At 46.3% G+C, this 21,225-nt stretch overlaps 2 protein-coding genes and 2 long non-coding RNA genes across 12 annotated transcripts in view; 1 reads left to right on the forward strand and 3 right to left on the reverse strand.

Moving 5' to 3' along the window:
- The window catches only part of LOC310825931 (uncharacterized protein), a 148,766-nt gene extending 127,735 nt beyond the window's left edge, over positions 1-21,031 (reverse strand). The window contains exons 1-6 of one of the 4 annotated variants that reach the window (XR_014555569.1): positions 20,699-21,031; positions 17,459-17,961; positions 17,189-17,270; positions 16,860-16,942; positions 15,989-16,115; positions 12,067-14,918 (exon numbers count right to left, since the gene is read on the reverse strand). Coding sequence is in view for 1 of the 4 variants with exons in the window: in XM_083700121.1 (XP_083556247.1) it covers positions 12,850-14,918; positions 15,989-16,115; positions 16,860-16,942; positions 17,189-17,270; positions 17,459-17,872 (2,775 nt within the window). In the remaining 3 variants the exon portion in view is untranslated. Of the gene's footprint in view, positions 1-11,664; positions 14,919-15,988; positions 16,116-16,859; positions 16,943-17,188; positions 17,271-17,458; positions 17,962-20,476; positions 20,519-20,698 lie in introns of those variants that run through there. The other 3 variants (XR_014555570.1, XR_014555571.1, XM_083700121.1) reach the window with 3 other exon arrangements.
- The window catches only part of LOC310826297, a 153,036-nt gene that overhangs the window by 97,291 nt on the left and 34,520 nt on the right, over positions 1-21,225 (reverse strand). The gene's annotated exons all lie outside the window — the stretch shown is intronic.
- The window catches only part of LOC310826028 (uncharacterized protein), an 84,184-nt gene that overhangs the window by 28,534 nt on the left and 34,425 nt on the right, over positions 1-21,225 (forward strand). For 5 of the 6 annotated variants that reach the window (XM_083700473.1, XM_083700476.1, XM_083700479.1 and 2 more), the window contains one exon: positions 2,038-7,228. The exons of the other annotated variant lie outside the window; for it this stretch is intronic. In XM_083700473.1, the coding sequence (XP_083556599.1) occupies positions 2,280-4,061 (1,782 nt within the window). In that variant the 5' untranslated portion in view covers positions 2,038-2,279 and the 3' untranslated portion in view covers positions 4,062-7,228. Of the gene's footprint in view, positions 1-2,037; positions 7,229-21,225 lie in introns of those variants that run through there. 6 annotated transcript variants of the gene reach the window in all.
- Positions 10,759-21,225, reverse strand: part of LOC310826366 — a 33,401-nt gene continuing 22,934 nt past the window's right edge. Inside the window, exon 2 of the long non-coding RNA XR_014555794.1 lies at positions 10,759-10,954. This is a non-coding gene — a long non-coding RNA (uncharacterized lncRNA). The remainder of the gene's footprint in view (positions 10,955-21,225) is intronic.

Genomic DNA, 21,225 nt, shown 5'->3' on the forward strand with positions numbered 1-21,225 from the left:
CCAAGTGGCGGTAGTGACGGCGAAAACTACTTTCTTCACCGCCTCTATTACATCTGCAGAAAACAGCAGCAGGACACTTTTTCAGGTGGTTCGCAATTTAGCAGAACCACCTGCTCCATCAGGGCTCAGTGCAGCCCACATGATCTCCTGCAATGATTTTGAAAAGTTTTTTACAGATAAAGTTGCTCAGATTCACTCAGGTCGCTCAGGTAGACTCCACCGTGGCATCAGGGCCGGGGCAGGAGAGTGCTAGTCTGTCTAGTCAAGTTGTGTGGGATCAATTCCAACCTGTTACCCCCGAGGATGTGGACAGACTGCTTGGACGAGTGAAACCAACCACTTGTCTCCTTGATCCTTGCCCATCCTGGCTTATAAAAGCTAGCCAGGAAGGACTGGGCGATGGGCTTCATGGGGTGGTGAATGCTTTCCTCCATGAGGGAGCCTTTCCAGACCCACTGAAAGAGGCAGTTATTAAACCGCTTCTTAAAAACCATTTTTAGATGCGGACATGATGCCCAACTATCGCCCAGTCTCAAATCTTCCATTCTTGGGCAAGGTGATTGAGCGAGTTGTGGGATTGAGCGAGTTGTGGGATTCAGGCCTCATCATGGGACTGAAACTGCCTTGGTCGCACTGGTTGATGATCTCCGGCGGGCTAGAGACAAAGGTGAGAGCTGTTTCCTAGTTCTGCTGGATCTCTCAGCGGCGTTTGATACCATTGAGCATAACATCCTTCTGGACCGTCCTGAGGGGCTGGGAGCTGGGGGCACTGTTATACGGTGGTTCCGCTCCTTCCTCCTGGGCCGTGTCCAGAAAATGGTGTTGGGGGATGAGTGTTCAGACCCCTGGGCTCTCACTTGTGGGGTGCCTCAGGGTTCTGTCCTCTCCCCCATGCTTTTCAACATCTACATGAAGTCGCTGGGAGAGATCATCAGGGGATTTGGGCTGGGTGTTCATCCATATGCGGATGATACCCAGCTCTACCTCTCTTTCAAATCAGAACCAGTGAAGGCAGTGAAGGTCCTGCGTGAGTGTCTGGAGGCGGTTGGAGGATGGATGGTGGCTAACAGATTGAGGTTGAATCCTGACAAGATAGAAGTACTGCTTTTGGGGGACAGGAGGCGGGCAGGTGTGGAGGATTCCCTGGTCCTGAATGGGGCAACTGTGCCCCTGAAGGACCAGGTGTGCAGCCTGGGAGTCATTTTGGCCTCCCAGCTGTCTATGGAGGCGCAGGTCAATTCTGTGTCCAGGGCAGCTGTCTACCAGCTCTATCTGGTACGCAGGCTGAGACCCTATCTGCCTGTGGACTGCCTTGCCAGAGTGGTGCATGCTCTGGTTATCTCCCGCTTGGACTGCAATGCACTCTACATGGGGCTACCTTTGAAGGTGACCCGGAAACTACAACTAATCCAGAATGCAGCAGCTAGACTGGGGACTGGGAGCAGCCACCGAGACCACATAACACCGGTCTTGAAAGACCTACATTGGCTCCCAGTACGTTTCCGAGCACAATTCAAAGTCTTGGTGCTGACCTTTAATGCCCTAAACAGCCTCTGTCCAGTATATCTGAAAAAGCATTTCCACCCCCATCGTTCTACCTGGACAATGAGGTCCAGCACCGAGGGCCTTCTGGCGGTTCCCTCACTGCAAGAAGCCAAGTTACAGGGAACCAGGCAGAGGGCCTTCTCGGTAGTGGCACCCTCCCTGTGGAATGCCCTCCCACCAACTACCAGACTTTTAGAAGACATCTGAAGGCAGCCCTGTTTAGGGAAGCTTTTAATGTTTGATGTATTACAGTATTTTAATGTTTTTCTGGAAGCTGCCCAGAGTGGCTGAGGAAGCCCAGCCAGATGGGCAGGGTATAAATAATAACTAAATTATTATTATTATTATTATTATTATTATTATTATTATTTCATAAAAATTGGGAACTTGGGTAGGAAGCGTGGGAATGTAGGAGATGTTGAAATAAGAGAAGGGGCAAATGGTGATTGATTTGTTCTTTTCCCTTTGTTCTCTTCCTTGGAATCCAAAAAGGACTTCCTCTCTGCCCACTCTGAAGAAGGTGATACAGAAGAACGTCAGAATTCCAGGGGACGGGGAACCTTTCATTTCGTTAGAAATAGACATTGAAATGTGTGAAATGTGGAATATGCTTCACTGAATGAGCACACATAGCTCACATCAACAAACTCACAGGCGAGAAACTTTTTAAAGATTTGAAGTGTGGAAAGAGTTTCAGTGATAGTGAAAAACCTAGAGTACATCAGCGGACTCCCATGGGTAAGAAAGGATTCAAATGCAGGGAGTGTGGGAAGAGCTTCAGTCAGAATGGAAACCTTAAATTACACCAAAAGACTCACACAGGGGAGAAACCATATGAATGTATGGTCTGTGGGAAGAACTTCAATCAGAGGGCACACCTTAAGTTACATGCACAGACACACAAAGAGGAGAAACCTTTTAAATGTATGGAGTGTGGAAAGAGTTTCCGTCGAAGAGATACACTTAGAATACATCAACAAACTCACACAGGGGAGAAACCATTTAAATGTGTGGAGTGTGGAAAGAGCTTCAGTTCCAATACAACCCTTAGATCACATCAACGGACTCACACAGGTGAAAAACCATATGAATGTATGGAGTGTGGGAAGAGCTTCAGTTACGATGCAGGCCTTAGATCACATCAACGGACTCACACAGGAGAGAAACCATATGAATGTATGGAGTGTGGAAAGACCTTCAGTCGGATTGGAAACCTTAGAATACATCAACGTACACATACAGGGGAGAAACCGTTTAAATGCATGGAGTGTGGAAAGAGCTTTAGTGATAGTGGAACCCTTAGAATACATCAACGGATGCATACAGGGGAGAAACCATTTAAATGCATGGCTTGTGGAAAGAGCTTTAGTGATAGTGGAAGCCTTAGAAAACATCAACATATTCACACAGGAGAGAAACCATTTAAATGTATGGAGTGTGGAAAGAGCTTCAGTTTCAATTCAAACCTTAGACAACATCACCTGACTCACACAGGGGAGAAACCATTTAAATGCATGGAGTGTGGAAAGAGCTTTAGTCAAAATGCGCACCTAATTTTACACCATCAAACTCACACAGGTGAGAAACCATTTAGATGTATGGAGTGTGGAAAGAGCTTCATTCAGATTGGAAACCTTAGAATACATCAACGGACTCATACAGGGGAGAAACCATATACATGTATGGAGTGTGGAAAGAGCTTCAGTCACGATGCAGGCCTTAGATCACATCAACGGACTCACACAGGGGAGAAACCATTTAAATGCATGGTGTGTGGAACAAGCTTTAGTTATGGGGGAAGCCTTAGATCACATCAACGGACTCACACAGGAGAGAAACCATTTAAATGTATGGAGTGTGGAAAGAGCTTTAGTTATGATGCAGGCCTTAGACAACATCAGCGGACTCACACAGGAGAGAAACCATTTAAATGTATGGAGTGTGGAAAGAGCTTCAGTTTCAATTCAAACCTTAGACAACATCAACTGACTCACACAGGGGAGAAACCATTTAAATGCATGGAGTGTGGAAAGAGTTTTAGTGATAGTGGAAGCCTTAGAACACATCAACGAACTCACACAGGTGAGAAACCATTTAAATGTATGGAGTGTGGAAAGAGCTTAATTCAGATTGGAAACCTTAGAATACATCAACGGACTCATACAGGGGAGAAACCATATACATGTATGGAGTGCGGAAAGAGCTTCATTCGGATTGGACACCTTAGAATACATCAACGGACTCATACAGGGCAGAAACCATATAAATGTATCGAGTGTGGAAAGAACTTCAGTCAGAGTGCACACCTTAGACAACATCAACGGACTCACACAGGAGAGAAACCTTTTAAATGTATGGAATGTGGAAAGAGCTTCAGTTATAGTGGAAACCTGAGAGTACATCAACAGATTCACATCGGTAAGAAACGATTTAAATGTATGGAGTGTGGAAAGAGCTTCAGTCAGAATGGAAATCTTAGAACACATCAGCAGACACACAGGGGAGAAACTGTTTAAATGTATGGACTGTGGAAGGAGCTTCAGTCAGAGTGGAAGCCTTGATTTATGTCAACAAACTCATACAAAAGACAAACCATATAAATATCAGGAAAGTAGGTAGAGGTTCAGTCCTAGTGGAATTCTACATCTACAGACTCACGGACAGGAAGAACTTTAACAGTTGACACCCTACAATCCCATCAACCCTCAAAGAGTAGAAGCTGTTTAAAGGGAAAGATTGCAGAAAGTGCTGTAGTTATAATGGAGTGTTTAAGGAACATCTAAGAGCCAGTGTGGTGTAGTGGTTAAGAGTGGTTCGTAATCTGGGGAACCGTGTTTGCGTCTCCGCTCCTCCACATGCAGCTGCTGGGTGACCTTGGGCCAGTCACACTTCTTGAATTGTCTCAGCACCACTCACCTCACAGAGGAAGGGAAAGGAGAATGTTAGCCACTTTGAGACTCCTTCTGGTAGTGATAAAGCCGGATATCAAATCCAAACTCCTCTTCTTCTCAGAGTGGAGAACCCATTTAAATGTATGGAGTGAGAAACGTGTTCCTTTCAGAGTTTACTCTTCTTCATAGCAATGAACTCAGCTGAAAATCCATCTTCAAAGCATGTCATGTATTTGTTCTGGTGTTTATATGTAAAACTGTATAGTAATGAAATAATGAAGGTAACATCCCACAATAATGAGTATATTTTTAGTTGTAAGGTACCATTTGATAGTGAGGGGGAGAGGGTGAATCTGTATTTCTGGTGGTGAGTGAGGATTAGGGCTGGGCATATATTGATCTCATCCTATACCAGTTTCTAGACTACATTGTGATAACCTTTGGAAAACCATGGATATGGCAATACACCATGAATCACAGTGTGTGCTTCTGGGATGCACATTTGCCTCAAAGCAGCCGGCAGAAATCTTTGCTTCATGAAGGGCTTCTGGTTGGTCGCTCGCCATCACAGTTGGAGATCTCTTTATCGGAGGAGAAAGCGGTATATCAAAGGCAGGGGAAATTTCTCCAGCGCAGCAGACCCCCGGGAAAACCTCAAATCGAGCATTTTGAGGACAAGGAATCTGGCAGGTGTCAAAAGTGGGCTCCCCCCTCCCTGGAAAGTTCTGTTTTTGAGCTCCGAGAACGAGGGGGTTGGAGCGGCGACACATCGGACAAAAAGCTTCCTGTGATTAAACGAAGCTGCGAAACTGTGAGGCATTAGCGGTCAATTCTTCCAACATCAAAAGGACTGTATTGTGTGTACCTTTTATGTTTGGATTATATATGGCTAATGTAAGGTTTGTGCTGACAAGCTAGCGGAGATAATGCTCCGGGCACACAGCCATCTCTGTACAAGAGATTTATTGCTAAGCTTCAAAGCAGTTACAAGAGTTCAAAAACACACTTCATCTCTCAGAGTCAGATGAATCGTCTGACTTTTTTTACGCCTCCCCCAGCAAGCCCATTTCCTGAGTCCACACCTCTTGCTTCCTCTGCTCTGTGAGTGGCTGGTTCCCAGTACTGGCTCCCCCCTCCCAGCTTCCTCCTCTGACGTGGAAGAGAAACTGCTAATTACCGGCGTGGGCTCTCTGTACTTGCCTCTCTGCTTCCCCCTCAGCTCTTTTGCAGCCTCCAATTCCCTGACATCCACCCCCTCCTCAAAGGCCCCCTCCCCCTCGAGAGAATCGACCACCCCCAATTTACCCTTCTCCGGAGTGGTGGGGGTGAAGCCTGGAAAACTACCCTCCTCCTCATCCGTATCTTCAAAAACCGTCCTCCAGTCCTCCCTCAAACCCACAGTTCCTCGTGTTCCCCAATAGACGCTTTCCTCCTCTTCTTCCTCTTCGTCAGATGGTGGGAATCCCTCGAAATCCTCTTCATCGTCCGTCGGCCCGAACACCTGTTGGAAAAATGTACCCCAGGGTTTGGGTTTGTCAGGGAAGAAATTGTGGAAGTCCTCCACTAGACCCTCGTCAGTGATACAACTCTCTGGGACCCAGGTATTCTCTGAACTAGGGGCCCCTTCCCACACCACCAGATACTCTTGCCTCTCTGCTTCCCCCTCAGCTCTTTCGCAGCCTTCAATTCCCTGACAGCTAACTAAAGACCTGACCTCAAGAGTCACTAAATCAGAGATTTGCCCAAGGACTTGTTCTGGTCGTAATGCTGTGTTGACAGAGTTAAAATTGTCTCTACAGGGTACTTTTAGATGGCAGATGAATGATGTTTTACTGAGAAATGAATTGATCGTAAATAAAGCTCAAAAGACCCTAAAGGACTATTTTGAGTTGAACCTGAATCCTGGAATTGAAGCAAGGGGTGCAAGTAAAGTGGTAATGCCAGGTATTTTGATTCAACAGAATTCTATCAGGAAGGAAGCACAGAATGAGCAAAAGGAAAAAGTTCTGTCTCAAAGGAGAAAGAGAAAAAGCTAAGATGTAACCCAAAAAATCAACAGATTCAAAAGGAAATTAAAGCATTACAATCTTAGTCTTCACAAACAGTAAACCAATAAATTGAATGGAAAATTATATTGATGAAACAAAAGACTTTTGCATTGGCAAATAAATGCAGAAAATTATTGGCTTGGGGACAGAAGGACAGTACAATAATTAATATTATGGAGGATGGTAAGAATATTGAGAACCCAACAGAGATTAGAAAATGTTTTCAAAAGTACTATAAGCAGCTTTACAAAAAGGAAAAATGGATAAAATGGAACAGTTTTTGGACAAAAATGGATTGCAGAAAATTCCAGTGGACAAAACAAGCCTACTAAATGAACTGGTTACAAGACAAGAAGTTGAAGGGGCAATTGCCTAAATGAAAATAGGCAAAGCACTAGGACCTGATGCTTTAACTTCCAAGTATTATAAAATTTTTAAGGATTGGCTGATACAACCATTGATGGATGTTTGTAACAAAATATTAAAGGGGGACAAAGCACCTGAGTCCTGGAAAGAGGCCTTCATCACTCTGATATCCAAACCAGATACAGACAGAGCTCAAGTAAGGAATCAGCGACCAATTTCCTTGTTGAATGTGGATTATAAAATATTTGCAAATATTTTGGCTACAAGATTGAAGAAGGTTTTGAATAAGCACATACATAAAGATCAGTCAGGTTTTTTATCTGAGAGGCATATGAAAGATAATATTAGGAATGTACTGGATAATATTAGGAATGTGCTGGAAAGATTAGAGGCAAAAAAAGAATCTTAAAGCAATGTTTATGTTTAGTGATGCAGAGAAAGCCTTTGATAATGTTTCTTGAGTTTTATGAAACAGAACTTGTGTAATATGGGGATCGGTCAAAAAAATGTAAGTGGTATTAATGCAATTTACTTGGAGCAGAAAGCAAAAATTATAATTAACAATGTGGTCTCAGAAGAAATTAGAATTGAGAAGGGAACCAGGCAAGGGTCCCACTCCCCCCCCCCCCCCCCGCTTTCTATTTCTGTCCTAGATGTGCTGCTGAATATGATAAGGAAGTTAAAGGCATAGTAGTGGGAACTAAACAATATAAATTAAAAGCCTTTGCTGATGATTTGGTATTGACTTTACAGGACCCTGAGATCAGTGCAATCAAAGCACTGAAGATAATTAAACAGTTCGGACAAGTTGCAGATTTCAAATTGAATAAGAATAAAACCAAAGTTTTAGGGGGGGGGAAATAATGATACATGAAAAACTTAATTTAGAGGAACCCACAGGGCTGAAGTTTGTGAAAAAGGTGTAATATATGGGTGTAAATATGACTGCAAAAAATGCATTTTTACAAAGACAACTATGAAAAGTTATAGAAAAATATCAAAAGAGATTTGGATATTTGTACAAGGTTGAAACTATCTTTGTTGGGCTGAATTTCTGCGATAAAGATGAATGAATTGCCTAAGGTGTTATTTTTGTTCCAAGTACTCCCTATCATTTATAAGTTGAATTGTTTTAAGGAATGGCAAAAGGTATTATCTAAATTTATCTGGCAGGGGAAAACCTAGAATTAAGTTTAAATTATTAACAGATGTAAAAGAGAGAGGGGGTTTCTCCCTGCCAGATTTAAGGATTTACTTTGAAGCTGCAGCCTTTTGCTGGCTGAAACAATGGTTTTTATTGGAAGATACAGATGTTTCGGATTTGGAAGGTTTTGATAATGTATTTGGTTGGCATGCATATTTATGGTATGACAAGATAAAAGCTCACAAAGGATTTAAAAATCATATAATTAGAAAATCTTTGGATGATGTTTGAATAAGATACAGGGATTTGTTAGAAAGGAAAACACCCAGATGGGTATCACCATTGGAAGCTAAGACCCATAAAAGGTTGAAGATGAAAGATACATGGTTGAAGTATAATGATAGTTTGATGGAAGTAGGGGACCAATTTAGATTAAAATCTTATGATCCGTTGAAAGATAAATTAGATGATTGGTTCCAGTACACCCAGATAAATGAAATGTTTAAAATGGATAAGAAAATTGGTTTTCAAACAGAGAAATCCAAACTAGAAATGGATTTATTAGATACAAAAACAAAATACCTATCTAAAATGTATAATTTATTGCTGGAATGGCATACGAAAGATGAACAAGTGAAATCTGTAATGATTGAATGGGCCAGGGATGTGGGGCACAATATCATGATGGTGGATTGGGAGAAATTGGGGAGAAAGGAATCGGAAGAAACAAGATTTACCAACTATCGAAGAATGGCAGATGAAGATGGAGGACTATATGGAACTTGCCGAACTGACTGGGAGACTCCGAGACGAGAGAGAAGAGATGGTGGAAGAAGACTGGAAGAAGCTTAAGGAATAGTTGAAAAAATATGTTAATATTTAAATCTCAGAATAGTTCTGGTAGTGGATATAGGCTGTAGGGTTAGAAGTAGAAGATAGTGTATTTTAAAATAATATTATTTGTAAGCGATAAAATGTGAAGTTAATTTAAGTGTGATTAAAAAAAAAAGATGGTTAGAAACTATGATATATGTAAACTGCTAAAGGTGAAGTATGAAAATCAGATAGGTGGGACTCAGGGAAGCCCACCTAACAATGTTTAGAAAAATAAGGATAAGAGAATAATCTGTTTGCATTGTTTGTTTTTCTGTTTGTGTTCTTTATTTGTGTTATAAAATGAATATTTTTTTTGAAAAAAAGAAGAAAGCTTTTGTAATGGGATAAGGGGTTGCTTGTGCGTAAGCGCCAAAACGCTCCCAGTTGCGTAGTTGGTTTCAAACTCTCCCTAACCGGACAGCCATAAGTTCGTGGCTGCCTTAATCACTGGCAGAATCCGTCAGTGGGCGTTTCCTGAACTTCTTCCAACATAAAAGTTCTTTGACAGAAAGTCTCCTCCTTGATTCCCTGCGCGACAGCTTTCTGCGCAGAGTGGGCGTTCCAAGGGGAGGTCCTGAGCTCTCACCGCTGGTCTCGCTGGAAGCGTCTCTGAGCCTTACCTCCGACGCTGTCTCCTCCTCCCCTCCTTCTTCAGCGGAAGCCCTCCCTCTTCCCCGGCTGGTTCCCTCCTCAGCATCCGAGGGTCTCCCAGCATCCGAGAGCCTCTCCACCACCCTGAGCTCCGATGGCAGTTCCCTGCCAGGTTTGCTTCGTGAAGCCCCTGCAGATGCCGAGTTCCTGACTTCCCTCCCGGACGACAGGAAGCGAAAGTCACACCTCCATTGCCCTGCGTCCTTCCAGCCTCTTTCCTCCCTTGCTCCCTTCTGCCAGATTGTGTGCCTGACTTGGGTATCCTGTGTGCTCTATTTTTTTTACGGCTGAAACTGGATTTGCTCTCAGGAGCAAAGTTTTGTGCCTCACTGGGGTCCCAGTGAGAACTGTACGCTTTGAAAGCTCAGTAAACTATTACTGAAAAAGTCCTGCTGCTTCTGTGTGTGTTTTTGACCTCAGTGTGGGACTTGCTCTACACGTGTCCCCTACCCCGCCGATACTTGGCTCAGGCCTTGGAGTTGCTTTAATCAAGCATTCAGGATGGGTGTTTGTGTGACAGACTGGTTTTTGCCACAAACTCTGTCACCCCCACCACCGCATGATCTCCAAACATTACTTATTCAACAGAACTTCATCCCTGCCCCCTGCACGTTCTGAAGAAAACTTAAAATTTAATGGGAGATTCCCGCCCCCCCCCCCAAGCCTAACTGCAAGAGGGGGAAGGATGGGTTGCAGGTACCAGGAAAGTCTCCTGGGGGGGCCAATCTTCACTCATGAACCCCAAAGCTACTGCTTATTCTGGGGTTTGGGGAGGATAATATTTTTCCTTAGTCCCAGAAGTTATTAGTCAATCATGCTGCTAGGGAGTCTTCCTGCCAGAGGAGCACAGTGCATATTGCTATCCTACTGATTTTACTGTTGTTGATGTTGCTGTCATGGACTGGAGGGGTGCAGGGGGGGGAGGCACCAGTCTGGGGTACCCACAAGGAAAGAAGGCTCAGATCCTGGGGGCTGGTGGAGGGATGGCGATGAGCAGATAGAGGGAGAAAAGGGAGCAGAACAGGAGGGGAGGTGTTGCAACCTGAGGATGCAACAGGGTTTGGTGAGCAGGAAGAGGCTGGGACAGAGAGCAGTTCAGGCTCAGAGGGAGGAGTGGGGGGGGGGCTAGGAGACCCAGAAGAGGAGGCCATCAGCTGAAGCATCCAGGGAGAGTCCCCCTCCTGCTGCGACCAGCTCCCCTCTCCCCTGGTCTCCTAGAGCACACAGGGAAATCCAGTTCAGACCCCATGAGCCTGTATATGACATTAAGAGGTATTTTTTTTGTCCCAACATACATCACTTTAATCTCATTGACAATGAACTGTATTTTCTGCCCATTCAACCCATTTGGAGAAGTCCTTTTCGAGCTCCTTGCAATCTCTCTTTCTTTGAACAACCCTGGACAATTTACTGCCATCAGCAAACTTTGCTCCCTCCTAAGTCTAGATCATTTATGAAAAAGTTGAAAAGCCGCAGGTCCCAATACTGATCTTGAGGGGACTCCGCTTTCTGCTCCTCTCCATTCAGAGAACTGTCCGTTTACTCTCTTGGTGCTTCAGAAAGAGGGCTGCCTCCAACTGGGGAGGCACATTTCTTCTAGGGGCACATTTCTGGGGTCCCCACGGTGCCCCCAGCCTGGCTCCACTAAGCCAGGGCAGCTTCATTTTGTTTCACTGCAGGTGAGCCTGCCTCATGCAACTTGGGGTCTTAAAGGAACTTTGATGGGGGCAGAGGGGTCGCAGCTTCCCCACACTTGTGAAGGAGCCATGGGGGGGGGGAGGCAGGTGTAATTGGGGGGGGAGTAGTGTGGAGGAATGAGCGAGACGGAGCTTCTGGATCCTGTGCTGCCCATCCCCGCCTGAAACTTTCCTGAGCCTCTCCCCTTTTCATTTCTATGACTGGGGGTCCCACACAGCCCTCAGGGCACCTCAGTATCTTGGGAGGGGAGCTATTTTGTTTGCTGAGGGCAGGGACACATTCCTGTCTCATTGCAGGGTGTCAGGCTTTTAGGTAAGAGGCTCAGGTGGAAAAGCACTGAGAAGGAAAAGATCCTGGGGTGCTGATTTCCTCCACTGCCCAGCTCCCCAGGGGGCCACCTCCCGCGGTCCCTCCAGGGTCAGCAAAGAAGGAGAATCCAGGCAAGTTAAAGGGGCAAAACAGTGGTCAGGAGACCTGATATTTATTTGTAGCAACAAGGTTCAGCCACACAAAGAGTAGGAACCCCGAGAAGATGGTTGCATGAACTTTTAACACTTTTACCCCTTTCTCATAATAAATTTTCTAACAACTTCACCAATACATGACATGGGGCTTTTTCGGGGGTTGTTGCTGTTGGCGTTTTGTATTTATATCTTAGATCTTGTTGTGATTCATGTGGAAATTGTTCAATTTTTCAATCCCAGCATTCCAAACTAACCCTATTGCCATCTAGCATTACCTAAAAATTACTCTTCTACTGTAATTACATTAATATATTAATATAATATATATTAATGTCATTGATACATGTGTACACAACTTTAAATACAAACACCAAGACTGAAACTTTAAGTAAACGCGCATGCATGCACTTTCCAAGAGTCTCATTCGAGAGCCAGTGGGGTGCAGTGCTTAAGAGTTTTGGACTAGGACCTGGGAGACCTGGGTTCAAATCTCCACTCAGCCATGCAGCTCACAGGGTGATGGCTTCACAGCCCAACCTACCTCACAGGGTTGTTGTCAAGATTAAACAATGAGGGGGAGAACCACTTAAGACCACACTGAGCTTCTTGAAGAAACAGGTGGTATATAAAGGCATCCAATAAATTTCACTAAGAAGAATGGTAAGATTCTGCTCTTAGGCAAGATGAATCACCTGCACAAATATAAGATGGGACACACCAGGCTTGTCAATAGTACATATGGAAAAGACCTGCTGTCTTAGTGGACCACAAGACTAACATGAGTCAACATCAGCGAAATAGGCTGTTATTCTAGGCTGCGTCCAAAGAAGTCAAGTGTCCAGATCAAGAAAAGTAATAGTCCCACTTTCTTCTGCCTTGTTCAGACCACACCTGGAGTCCTGTGTCCAGTTCTGGGTGCCCCAATTTAAGAAGGATTTTGACAAGCTGGAAGGTGTGCAGAGGGAGGTGAGCAAGACAATTAAGGGTTGGGAAACCAAGCCTTCTGAGGAACAGGAAGGGCTGTCAGGTGGAAGATTGAACAAGCTTGTTTTCACCGGCTCTGGAGGCTGGCACCCAAATCAATGGCTTCAAATTAGAGACGCCCTTGGAAGGTTGTGGACTCTCCTTCCTTGGAGGTTTGTAAGGAGAAGTTTGAAGGCAATATGTCATGGAAGCTTTAGTTGAGAGTCCTGCAGTGGACTAGACGACCCAGAAGTCTCCTGCAGGTCTAAAATTCTATGATTCTCCCCTGTATGAACTCTTTGATGGGCCATGAGGTTAGTCCTCTTACTGAAGCTCTTTCCACATTCCAAGCACTGATATGGTTTCTCACCACTGTGAATTCTTTGGTGGGAAGTGAGGTTGTCCTTCCGGGTGAAGCTCTTCCCACATTCCAAGCACTGATAGGGTTTTTCCCCAGTGTGGATTCTTTGATGAGCCATGAGGTTAGTCCTCTTACTGAAGCTATTTTCACATTCCAAGCACTGATATGGTTTCTCGCCACTGTGAATTCTTTGGTGGGAAGTGAGGTTGGTCCTTTTACTGAAGCTCTTCCCACATTCCAAGCACTGATATGGTTTCTCACCACTGTGAATTCTTTGGTGGGAAGTGAGATGGGCTTTCTGGCTGAAACTCTTTCCACAATCCAAGCACTGATAGGGTTTCTCACCACTGTGAGTTCGTCGATGGGCCATGAGCTTGGTCCTCTTACCAAAGCCCTTTCCACATTCCAAGCACTGATAAGGTTTCTCACCACTGTGAATTCTTTGATGGGAAGTGAGACTTTGCTTTTGACTGAAGCTCTTTCCACATTCCAAGCACTTATAGGGTTTCTCCCCTGTGTGAATTCTTTCATGGCAAGTTAGATTGGCCCTTTGGCTGAAACTCTTTCCACAATCCAAGCATTGATAGGGTTTCTCACCACTGTGAGTTCGTCGATGGGCCATGAGCTTGGTCCTCTTACCAAAGCCCTTTCCACATTCCAAGCACTGATAAGGTTTCTCACCACTGTGAATTCTTTGATGGGAAGGGAGACTTTGTTTATGACTGAAGCTCTTTCCACATTCCAAGCACTTATAGGGTTTCTCCCCTGTGTGAATTCTTTGGTGGGAAGTGAGGTTGACTTTCTGGCGGAAACTCTTCCCACATTCCAAGCACTGATAGGGTTTCTCCCCTGTGTGAATTCTTTGGTGGGAAGTGAGGTTGACTTTCTGGCGGAAATTCTTTCCACATTCCAAGCACTGATAGGGTTTCTCCCCTGTGTGAATTCTTTGGTGGGAAGTGAGATCGGCTCTCTGGCAGAAACTCTTTCCACAATCCAAGCATCGATAGGGTTTCTCCCCGGTATGAATGCTTTGGTGGGAAGTGAGACTTTGCTTCATACTGAAGCTCTTCCCACATTCCAAGCACTGATAGGGTTTTTCACCTGTGTGAATTCTTTGGTGGTGAGTGAGATTGACTCTCTGGCAGAAACTCTTTCCGCATTCCAAGCACTGATAGGGTTTCTCACCACTGTGAATTCTTTGGTGGGAAGTGAGACTTTTCTTCAGACTGAAGCTCTTCCCACATTCCAAGCACTGATATGGTTTCTCCCCTGTGTGAATTCTTTGGTGAGAAGTGAGATTGGCTCTCTGGCAGAAACTCTTCCCACATTCTGAGCACTGATAGGGTTTCTCACCACTGTGAATCCTTTGATGGACCGTGAGAGTCGTCCTGTGATTGAAGCTCCGCCCACATTCCAAGCACTGATAGGGTTTCTCACCTGTATGAATTATTTGATGGGCTGTGAGATGGGTTCTCTGAATGAAGCTCTTTCCACACTCTCGGCATTGAAATGGCCTCTCCCCCCTGTGAATTCTCTGGTGTTTACGGAAGGTTTTGCTTGTATTAAAGCTTTTCCTACATTCCAAGCACTGATAGGGTTTCTTGCCTGTATGAATTATTTGATGTGAAATGAGATGTGCACTCTTACTGAAGCTCTTTCCACATTCCAAGCATTTCAGTGGGTCTTCCCCTGTGGGAATTATTTCCTGTGAAGTGAGGTTTTCATTCCAACAGAAAGTTCCCCCCCCTTCAGAGAACTGAGAGGGTTTCTTCCCAATAGCATTTCTTTGGTGGGTAGTCGAATGGGAGCTGTGACTGAAGCTCTCTCCACACTCCAAGAGTGGCAATGGCTTCTCCACTGTGTGGATTCTGTCATGGGCATCCTCGCTCTCAATTTCCAAATCATCACCACCTGCAATGAAGAAATGGATTAGAGCTGCATGAAGAAATGGAGTGCCACTGTATTGAATACTGATCTCCAACCCTTGTGATAGAGGAAGAATTCCATGCATCAACACTGCTGACCACACACTAGAGGTGGTCAGTGTTAGAAACAGAGATAGGACAGCTAGGACATAAAGAGGACCTTAAACCTAGGTTATGGGCTCAAAAATGGAATGTCCATATGCACTCTCTTATGACAAAAATACAAAGCTGAAAAGGAATGAACAGCAGCTAAAATAATATGTTCATTTTTCACATGGTCTTGTCCTTCCCCTGCCCCCCCCCCCCGATTTTTAAAGAAGGTCTCTCCTTCAGTCTTCAAAGAGTAGCTGGAAGTGGGGAGGCAGAAAAAGGTCCTCCTTTCCTTCCACTCTGCAGTTTTATTCTGAAATCTTAGGTGCAGTTCTGCACGCAGAGCTCAGAAACTGCTCGTGTCTATGACATTCCCTGTTGCAAAATGCGCCTAGAACCATGCGAGTTTCAGCCACTGGAGGTGGTGGATGATTGTGTCTACCTAAGAAACCAACAACCTCTTCGTTGATGCTGACCTGGACAAGTGTACTGGCGAGGCAGTTACGGCAACGGCTCACCTCTCCAAAAGAGTATGGGCGAATGGGATGCTAACCGTTCAATACCAAGATGAAGGTCTACTAGGACTGTGTGTTGAGCAAGCTGCTTTGTGAAGTGAATTGTGGGCAATTACAACCATCAGAAACAACCCCTCAATGCCTTCCACAAGCTCTGTGTCAGGAAGATTTTGGGCAATACAAGGCAGGACAGTGTCAAACAAAGATGTGCTTTCTTAACCTCAAATTCCCAGCATGTTCCCATTCCATTCTCAGCAAGGTCTATGCTGGCTTGATCATGTCCATGGTCAAAACAGTTGATAGACCTCCATTTAAGGTGAGTTTAGGGGGTATTATAATCCCAGGTGCTGCAAGTGGCCCTGCAGACCTCCCTCAAAAACAGGGAGGCTTATCAGAGAGAGATATGCATGGAATTTCCAAACAGAGGTTATGATGCGCAATGGAGCCTTACTGAGAGAGGCCACTATCCCACAATTCTCCTCCATGACTTCCTTATGCAGAGCTCTCTGGTCAGGATCCAGCAACGCCCATTCCTCATCTGTGAAATGAACAGCGACATCTTCAAAGCACACTGGACCCTAAGAGAGAAAGGAAAAGGTCCTCTTTAGAGAGCATAAAGATTATCTGCTACACATTGCTCGGTTTCTTTCTGCTCATTAAATGGTGTTTTGTTTCAATGGGATCGTCCTGCTGCACGTTTTAATTGTGGGTGCTGCTTTCAATGTCTTAATGTAATTCTTTTCTTGTGTGATTTAGTGATGAAGATTAATCTTTGTGTAAATGGAAGGAACTCTTCATTGTGTTCTTAAAATCCTTCTGTCTGTGCCAGATGGAAGGATCCCCTCTCTGCTCCCCATGTCCTGTTCTTGGGGGGACGGGACCCTTCTGATGCCCTAAAGACAACTTCCAGAAGTGCACTGGGGGAATGTAGGGAGGAGAAGGTGGGGAAAGCCCCATTGTGCAACTGATGTAACTGGATAGGTGAATCCTGGGAACTGTTTTTTAGGCTTGATGAACTGCTTAAAAGTCTATTTTAGCATTCAATGATAACTCTAGAAATAAAACGACAATGACTTATGAATGATCCTAGTGACCGTCAGAAGGCGAGTTAAGGCAAGGTGGCTGTTCCTTATTCTCAGCCCATTAAGCTTCTCGAATGGCATTCCCAGCCTCTTGGCTTCTGTCCAAGCTGCCCTTGACAAAGACGCCTTCAGAGAAGCTTGGGCAGAAGCCAAGAGGAGGAGAAAGATTCCTTGGGGGCCAGAGGCACCCTGGCTGCCCCACCCCTCAGCCCCCTTCCCCACAGGGCTCCCTCCCTCTACCTGAGCTGCTTCCACAACCGCTGCTTCTCCTTCCCCACCAGGAATAGATGGAAGAAGAGGTCTTGCTGGCATCATCTGGTCACCTGCAAGAGACACAGGTAAGTGGGAAGCCAGGAGTGCAGCTGCTCTCCAAAAAGTCTCACCTTCTGAGTGCATCTGGACATTTGGACCCATTTCATAATTTAGTTGGGTTAAAAAATACATCTCCCTCCTTGGTGCTCTTGGCCCCAAGTGTCTCCCCCCCCAAAAAAAAAAAGATGACAAGAACCCATGGATTTGTTTTGATATCGACAGAAAGGGACCAAACGGAGAACGGACTCCTTCCTTACCCAGCAGCCTCTCTCTGGTGTCCAGTGGCGTCCTTTTGGTCTCAGAGGAATCTGGACCCATTTCTGCAAACAGATCCTGTCTCTGAAATAGCAACAAAGTTTCGAAACAGAGAATATAAAGAAGAGTTAGAAAAGGAAGACAAAGGCAAAAACTGAAGGGCAATCTGATAGCATTCAATGCCTGCTTTCCAAAAAAGGATGGAGAGTTTTCAGATACCCTCACTCATGTTCGGAGCCCCTTTGGAGTATCCAGAGGAAAGTCTCTCTCACCTGCTGCTCTGCCTGCTTCCTCTCCTCTGCCTGACTCAGGAGGAAACCTTCGGCCAGGGCCACTGCCTGGGAACTGGTCTTCGCTCCGCATTCCCTCACCCAACGCTCTATCTCCAGTGGAAGGGCAGCCAGGAACTGCTCCAAGATCACCAGGTCCAGCATCTCAGCTTTCGTGTGCCGTTCTGGCTTCAGCCATTGATGGTAAAGGTGGTAGAGTCGGCTGCAAACCTCTCGAGGTCCTTTGGCCTCCTGGAAGCAGAACTGCCTCAATTGCTGGCTCTGCACCTCTGAGCGGAGGGTGTCCTCCTCACCCAGGATCTTCTGCACAGTTTTTCCCCAGAATCCCCCACGACTCCCAGTTCTGATGACATGGCTTCTTCCTGCTTCAGGGCCAGCTGAGTTTTTCTCATCCATCTGTGCTCTCAGGAAGCCTCCAAGAGATGAAGGAATCCCTTGATCTTCTGCCAAGCTCTGTCTGTCTGAATTACAGGTCCTTGCAAATTCTACAAAGCAAATACATTGTTCTGTTACAAAACTGACATATTGCCTGGAAGAGAAAAATATTCCGTGAGGAAGTATGTATGAGTCTTGGAAGAGTCAGCTCTGGACTGCACCACAACCCAGACTCTTGAGGTTTTTTTAGAAAGGAGAAGGAAAACGTATTTTTTGCTCCATAAAATGCACCTGAGCATAAGGCGCACCTAGTTTTTAGAAGGGGATGTGATGCAAGAAAAAAATATTTTTAAAGGGAGCTCTGAGCAGAGCCTGTATGCATCCCAGGCTCTGCTCAGCGCTCCCTTTCACGAGCCGCGTGGAGCGTGTGTGTGGCGCTTGCAGGCTTTTCCCACCGTCCCTCTGTCCCTTCCCCCACCTCCCACAAAACCCAGCAAGAGCTGCACGCTCTTTAAAAGGTGCACGGCTCCTGCGGGCTTTTCTACAAGGAGGGAGAAAGAACTGACTGGCCGTGTCACTCCCTCCTGGGGGAAGAGCCTGCAAGAGCCGCGCGGAGCGTGTGTGTGACTCTTGAGGGCGTTTCCCGCCTGCATTCGCTCCATAAGACGCACACACATTTCCCCCTTTTTAGGAGAGAAAAAGTGTGTCTTATGGAGAGAAAAATATGGTAAGTCTCCAGCCCTCTTACAGGGAAAGTGACCATGCAAAATGTGCAGGGAACTGCTGATCTTTCTGAGAGATGAATCAGCCTGGTTGCTCCTGCCTTTCAGAGTTTTCAATCAAGGAATGAAGCCAGAACTGTGATTGACAAGTGAGTCATTTGTATTGAGTGTTATCTGAGCATTGGGTTATAGTGGGGGTCCTAACTCAGGGCTCCTCAAGAGATGCTGTCCTACCCAACCCCACTTCAGGGCCCATTTATTCCCTTATCTGGCTAACTCCTGAGGGCCAAACGACATGTGGGTGGGGTCAAAGGACAGCACTCAAAAGCAAATAAATAAACCTTTCTATGCGTGCAATGTGTTTTCAACTGTTCTTATTGCTGTTTTTTAAATTTTGTAATCTGCTCTTGGAAATTCAGGTGATTGGCAGGGAACAAGCAATAACAATGATGATGTTACATTGCTTAATATGCCCCCTCCCCAGTCATGAATACTTGAGGGCACTCCTGGGTCCATCATGGTCGCTTGAGGCCCATGTCCAGCTCAGGCTAGTTCCCCACCCCACAGACCTTTTGGGACAGAGAGGACATGGCCCTGGTCCTCCCTGCTCTGTACCAGATGGGATGGTTGCAACGCTCTCTGTGTGGAACTGCCTTGAAGGCGACTCGGGAACTGGCCCAAAACGCAGCAGCCAGATGATTGGCTGGGCTGCCTCTCTTTATGAAGGGCATTTCTCTCCCACCTCTTTGTCCAAGGAGATCAAGGCAGCATCCATGGGTCTACCCCTCCCCACTGAGTCCCCCCACAACAAACACATTGGATTCCTGTTTTAAAACAGTTGCACTGGTTGTTTCCTTTCCAGCAGGACCTCTCCTGCTCTGAATGCCTTGGCTTGTGAGACCTCCAGTGGTGCTTTCATGGGACTATAGAGGTGGATGGCACCCCAAGGATCATCTAGTCCAACCCCCAGCAATCTCAGAGGCCACACTTGCATATGGAGGAACTAAGTGTTAGAATATTTCCGTTCCATCTTAAGGGACAGGCATGACTGTTGTGTGTCACATGCCTGTTTACACTCCAGCACAGCTTTCTGGGAACTTCTGTTTGTGTACAGTGCTAGCTCAGGTTACAGATGCTTCAGGTTACAGACAGCTCTAACCCAGAAATATTACCTCGGGTTAAGTACTTTGCTTCAGGAAGAGCACAGAAATCGTGCTCTGGCGGCGTGGCAGCAGCAGGAGGCCTCAATAGCTAAAGTGGCGCTTCAGGTTAAGAACAGTTTCAGGTTAAGTGTGGACCTCCAGAACGAATTAAGTACTTAACCTGAGGTACCACTTTATAGATTTTGCTTATGCTGTCTTGCTTTGGACATGGAGGAGAGCAGACATGATTCCTTTGTCCTGATGTATGTTGAATAAACTGCTTGTAAATCTGCTCACATATGCCTCTCCAGCCACTTCTGTTCTGCGTTTACTCTACTGAGTGTGCATGCCCAGCTTCTGAAGCTCCGGTTGCAGTTTCATGCTGATCCAAGGACTGGAGATTGCCCAGCACACGGATTCCTTGGATGCACCCCAACACTAAGCACTGGAGGAGAAAATGAGCCCTTCAGGATCAGGCCAAAGGGCTCCATCTTATAGGGGAGACAGAGCAGAGGAGCCACCCATCGCCCTGTCCTCCTCCTCCTCCTTCACGGATTGGCCTCCTCCTCTTTTAAGGCCACCTTGATTGGTGGCCTCTGCCTCTTGTGGGAGGGAGTTCCACAGGTTCTACTCTGCCCTGCAAGAGGAAGCGCTTTCTCTTCCCTCCCTCCCTCCCTCCCTCCCTCCCTTCCTCCTTGCACAGGTGAGGTTTTAGGGACCAGGGTATATTTCATGTCCGAATGTTTCTATCCGCGGACAACCTCTATTGTAAAAGGGGACTGATCCATACATCCGAATGGGGTTTCTCTGCATGCATTTCCCCACTATTGGACCCAAGGGGTCAGCAGCGCATCCATGCAAAGGAAGAGCAGAGCTGCCGCCCTCCTGCGACTCTCCACGCCTTGAATTGCCCCCCTCTCGCCATGCAGCTCTGGGACCCCCGCTCTCCCCATGGGCCCTATCCTGGGAGAGAGGAGACTCACCGGATCCCAGCAGGTGCCCCCAAACAGCCTCTGCAGAGCCGAACCAACGGGACCCCCACACGCCCGACTTCTTGCAGGAAAGGGAGGGAGAGGCTTTTGATCTGGAGGACCCTGCCCCCCCCCCCGTCTTACTTTCCTGTCTAGGAATCTAGCTCGTTTCCGTTTAACCCTTGGCAAGCCGAGCGCACCCAACTCACGCCTCTCCCTCTTTCCAGAGCCGGAGCATCGCGCACCAATGGCATCCCGAGAAGGCGGAGGAGGAGAGGTTTATGGATTACTTCCGGCAACGGATATATTCAGTTTTGGACAGCAGCTGAACGGCCCCCTAACACCTGGCCCCTGAACACGGGTCCTAAGAAATCTTCACTGGTTCCCGGTCCGTTTCCGTAAACATTGTAAGGGGGGGGGACCCCGCTTTGCAGATGGATTGCCGGGTTCAGCTTCCTCCCCCCCCCCAAATCCTCCCTTCCCAGTACATCCTCCTCTCACCCCGCCCCAACAACCCCAAATCCCTCCACCCCTCCGTT

This window comes from Podarcis gaigeae (genome assembly GCF_964106915.1).
Source record: "Podarcis gaigeae genome assembly, chromosome: 10".
In the NCBI taxonomy this organism is placed as follows: domain Eukaryota; kingdom Metazoa; phylum Chordata; class Lepidosauria; order Squamata; family Lacertidae; genus Podarcis; species Podarcis gaigeae.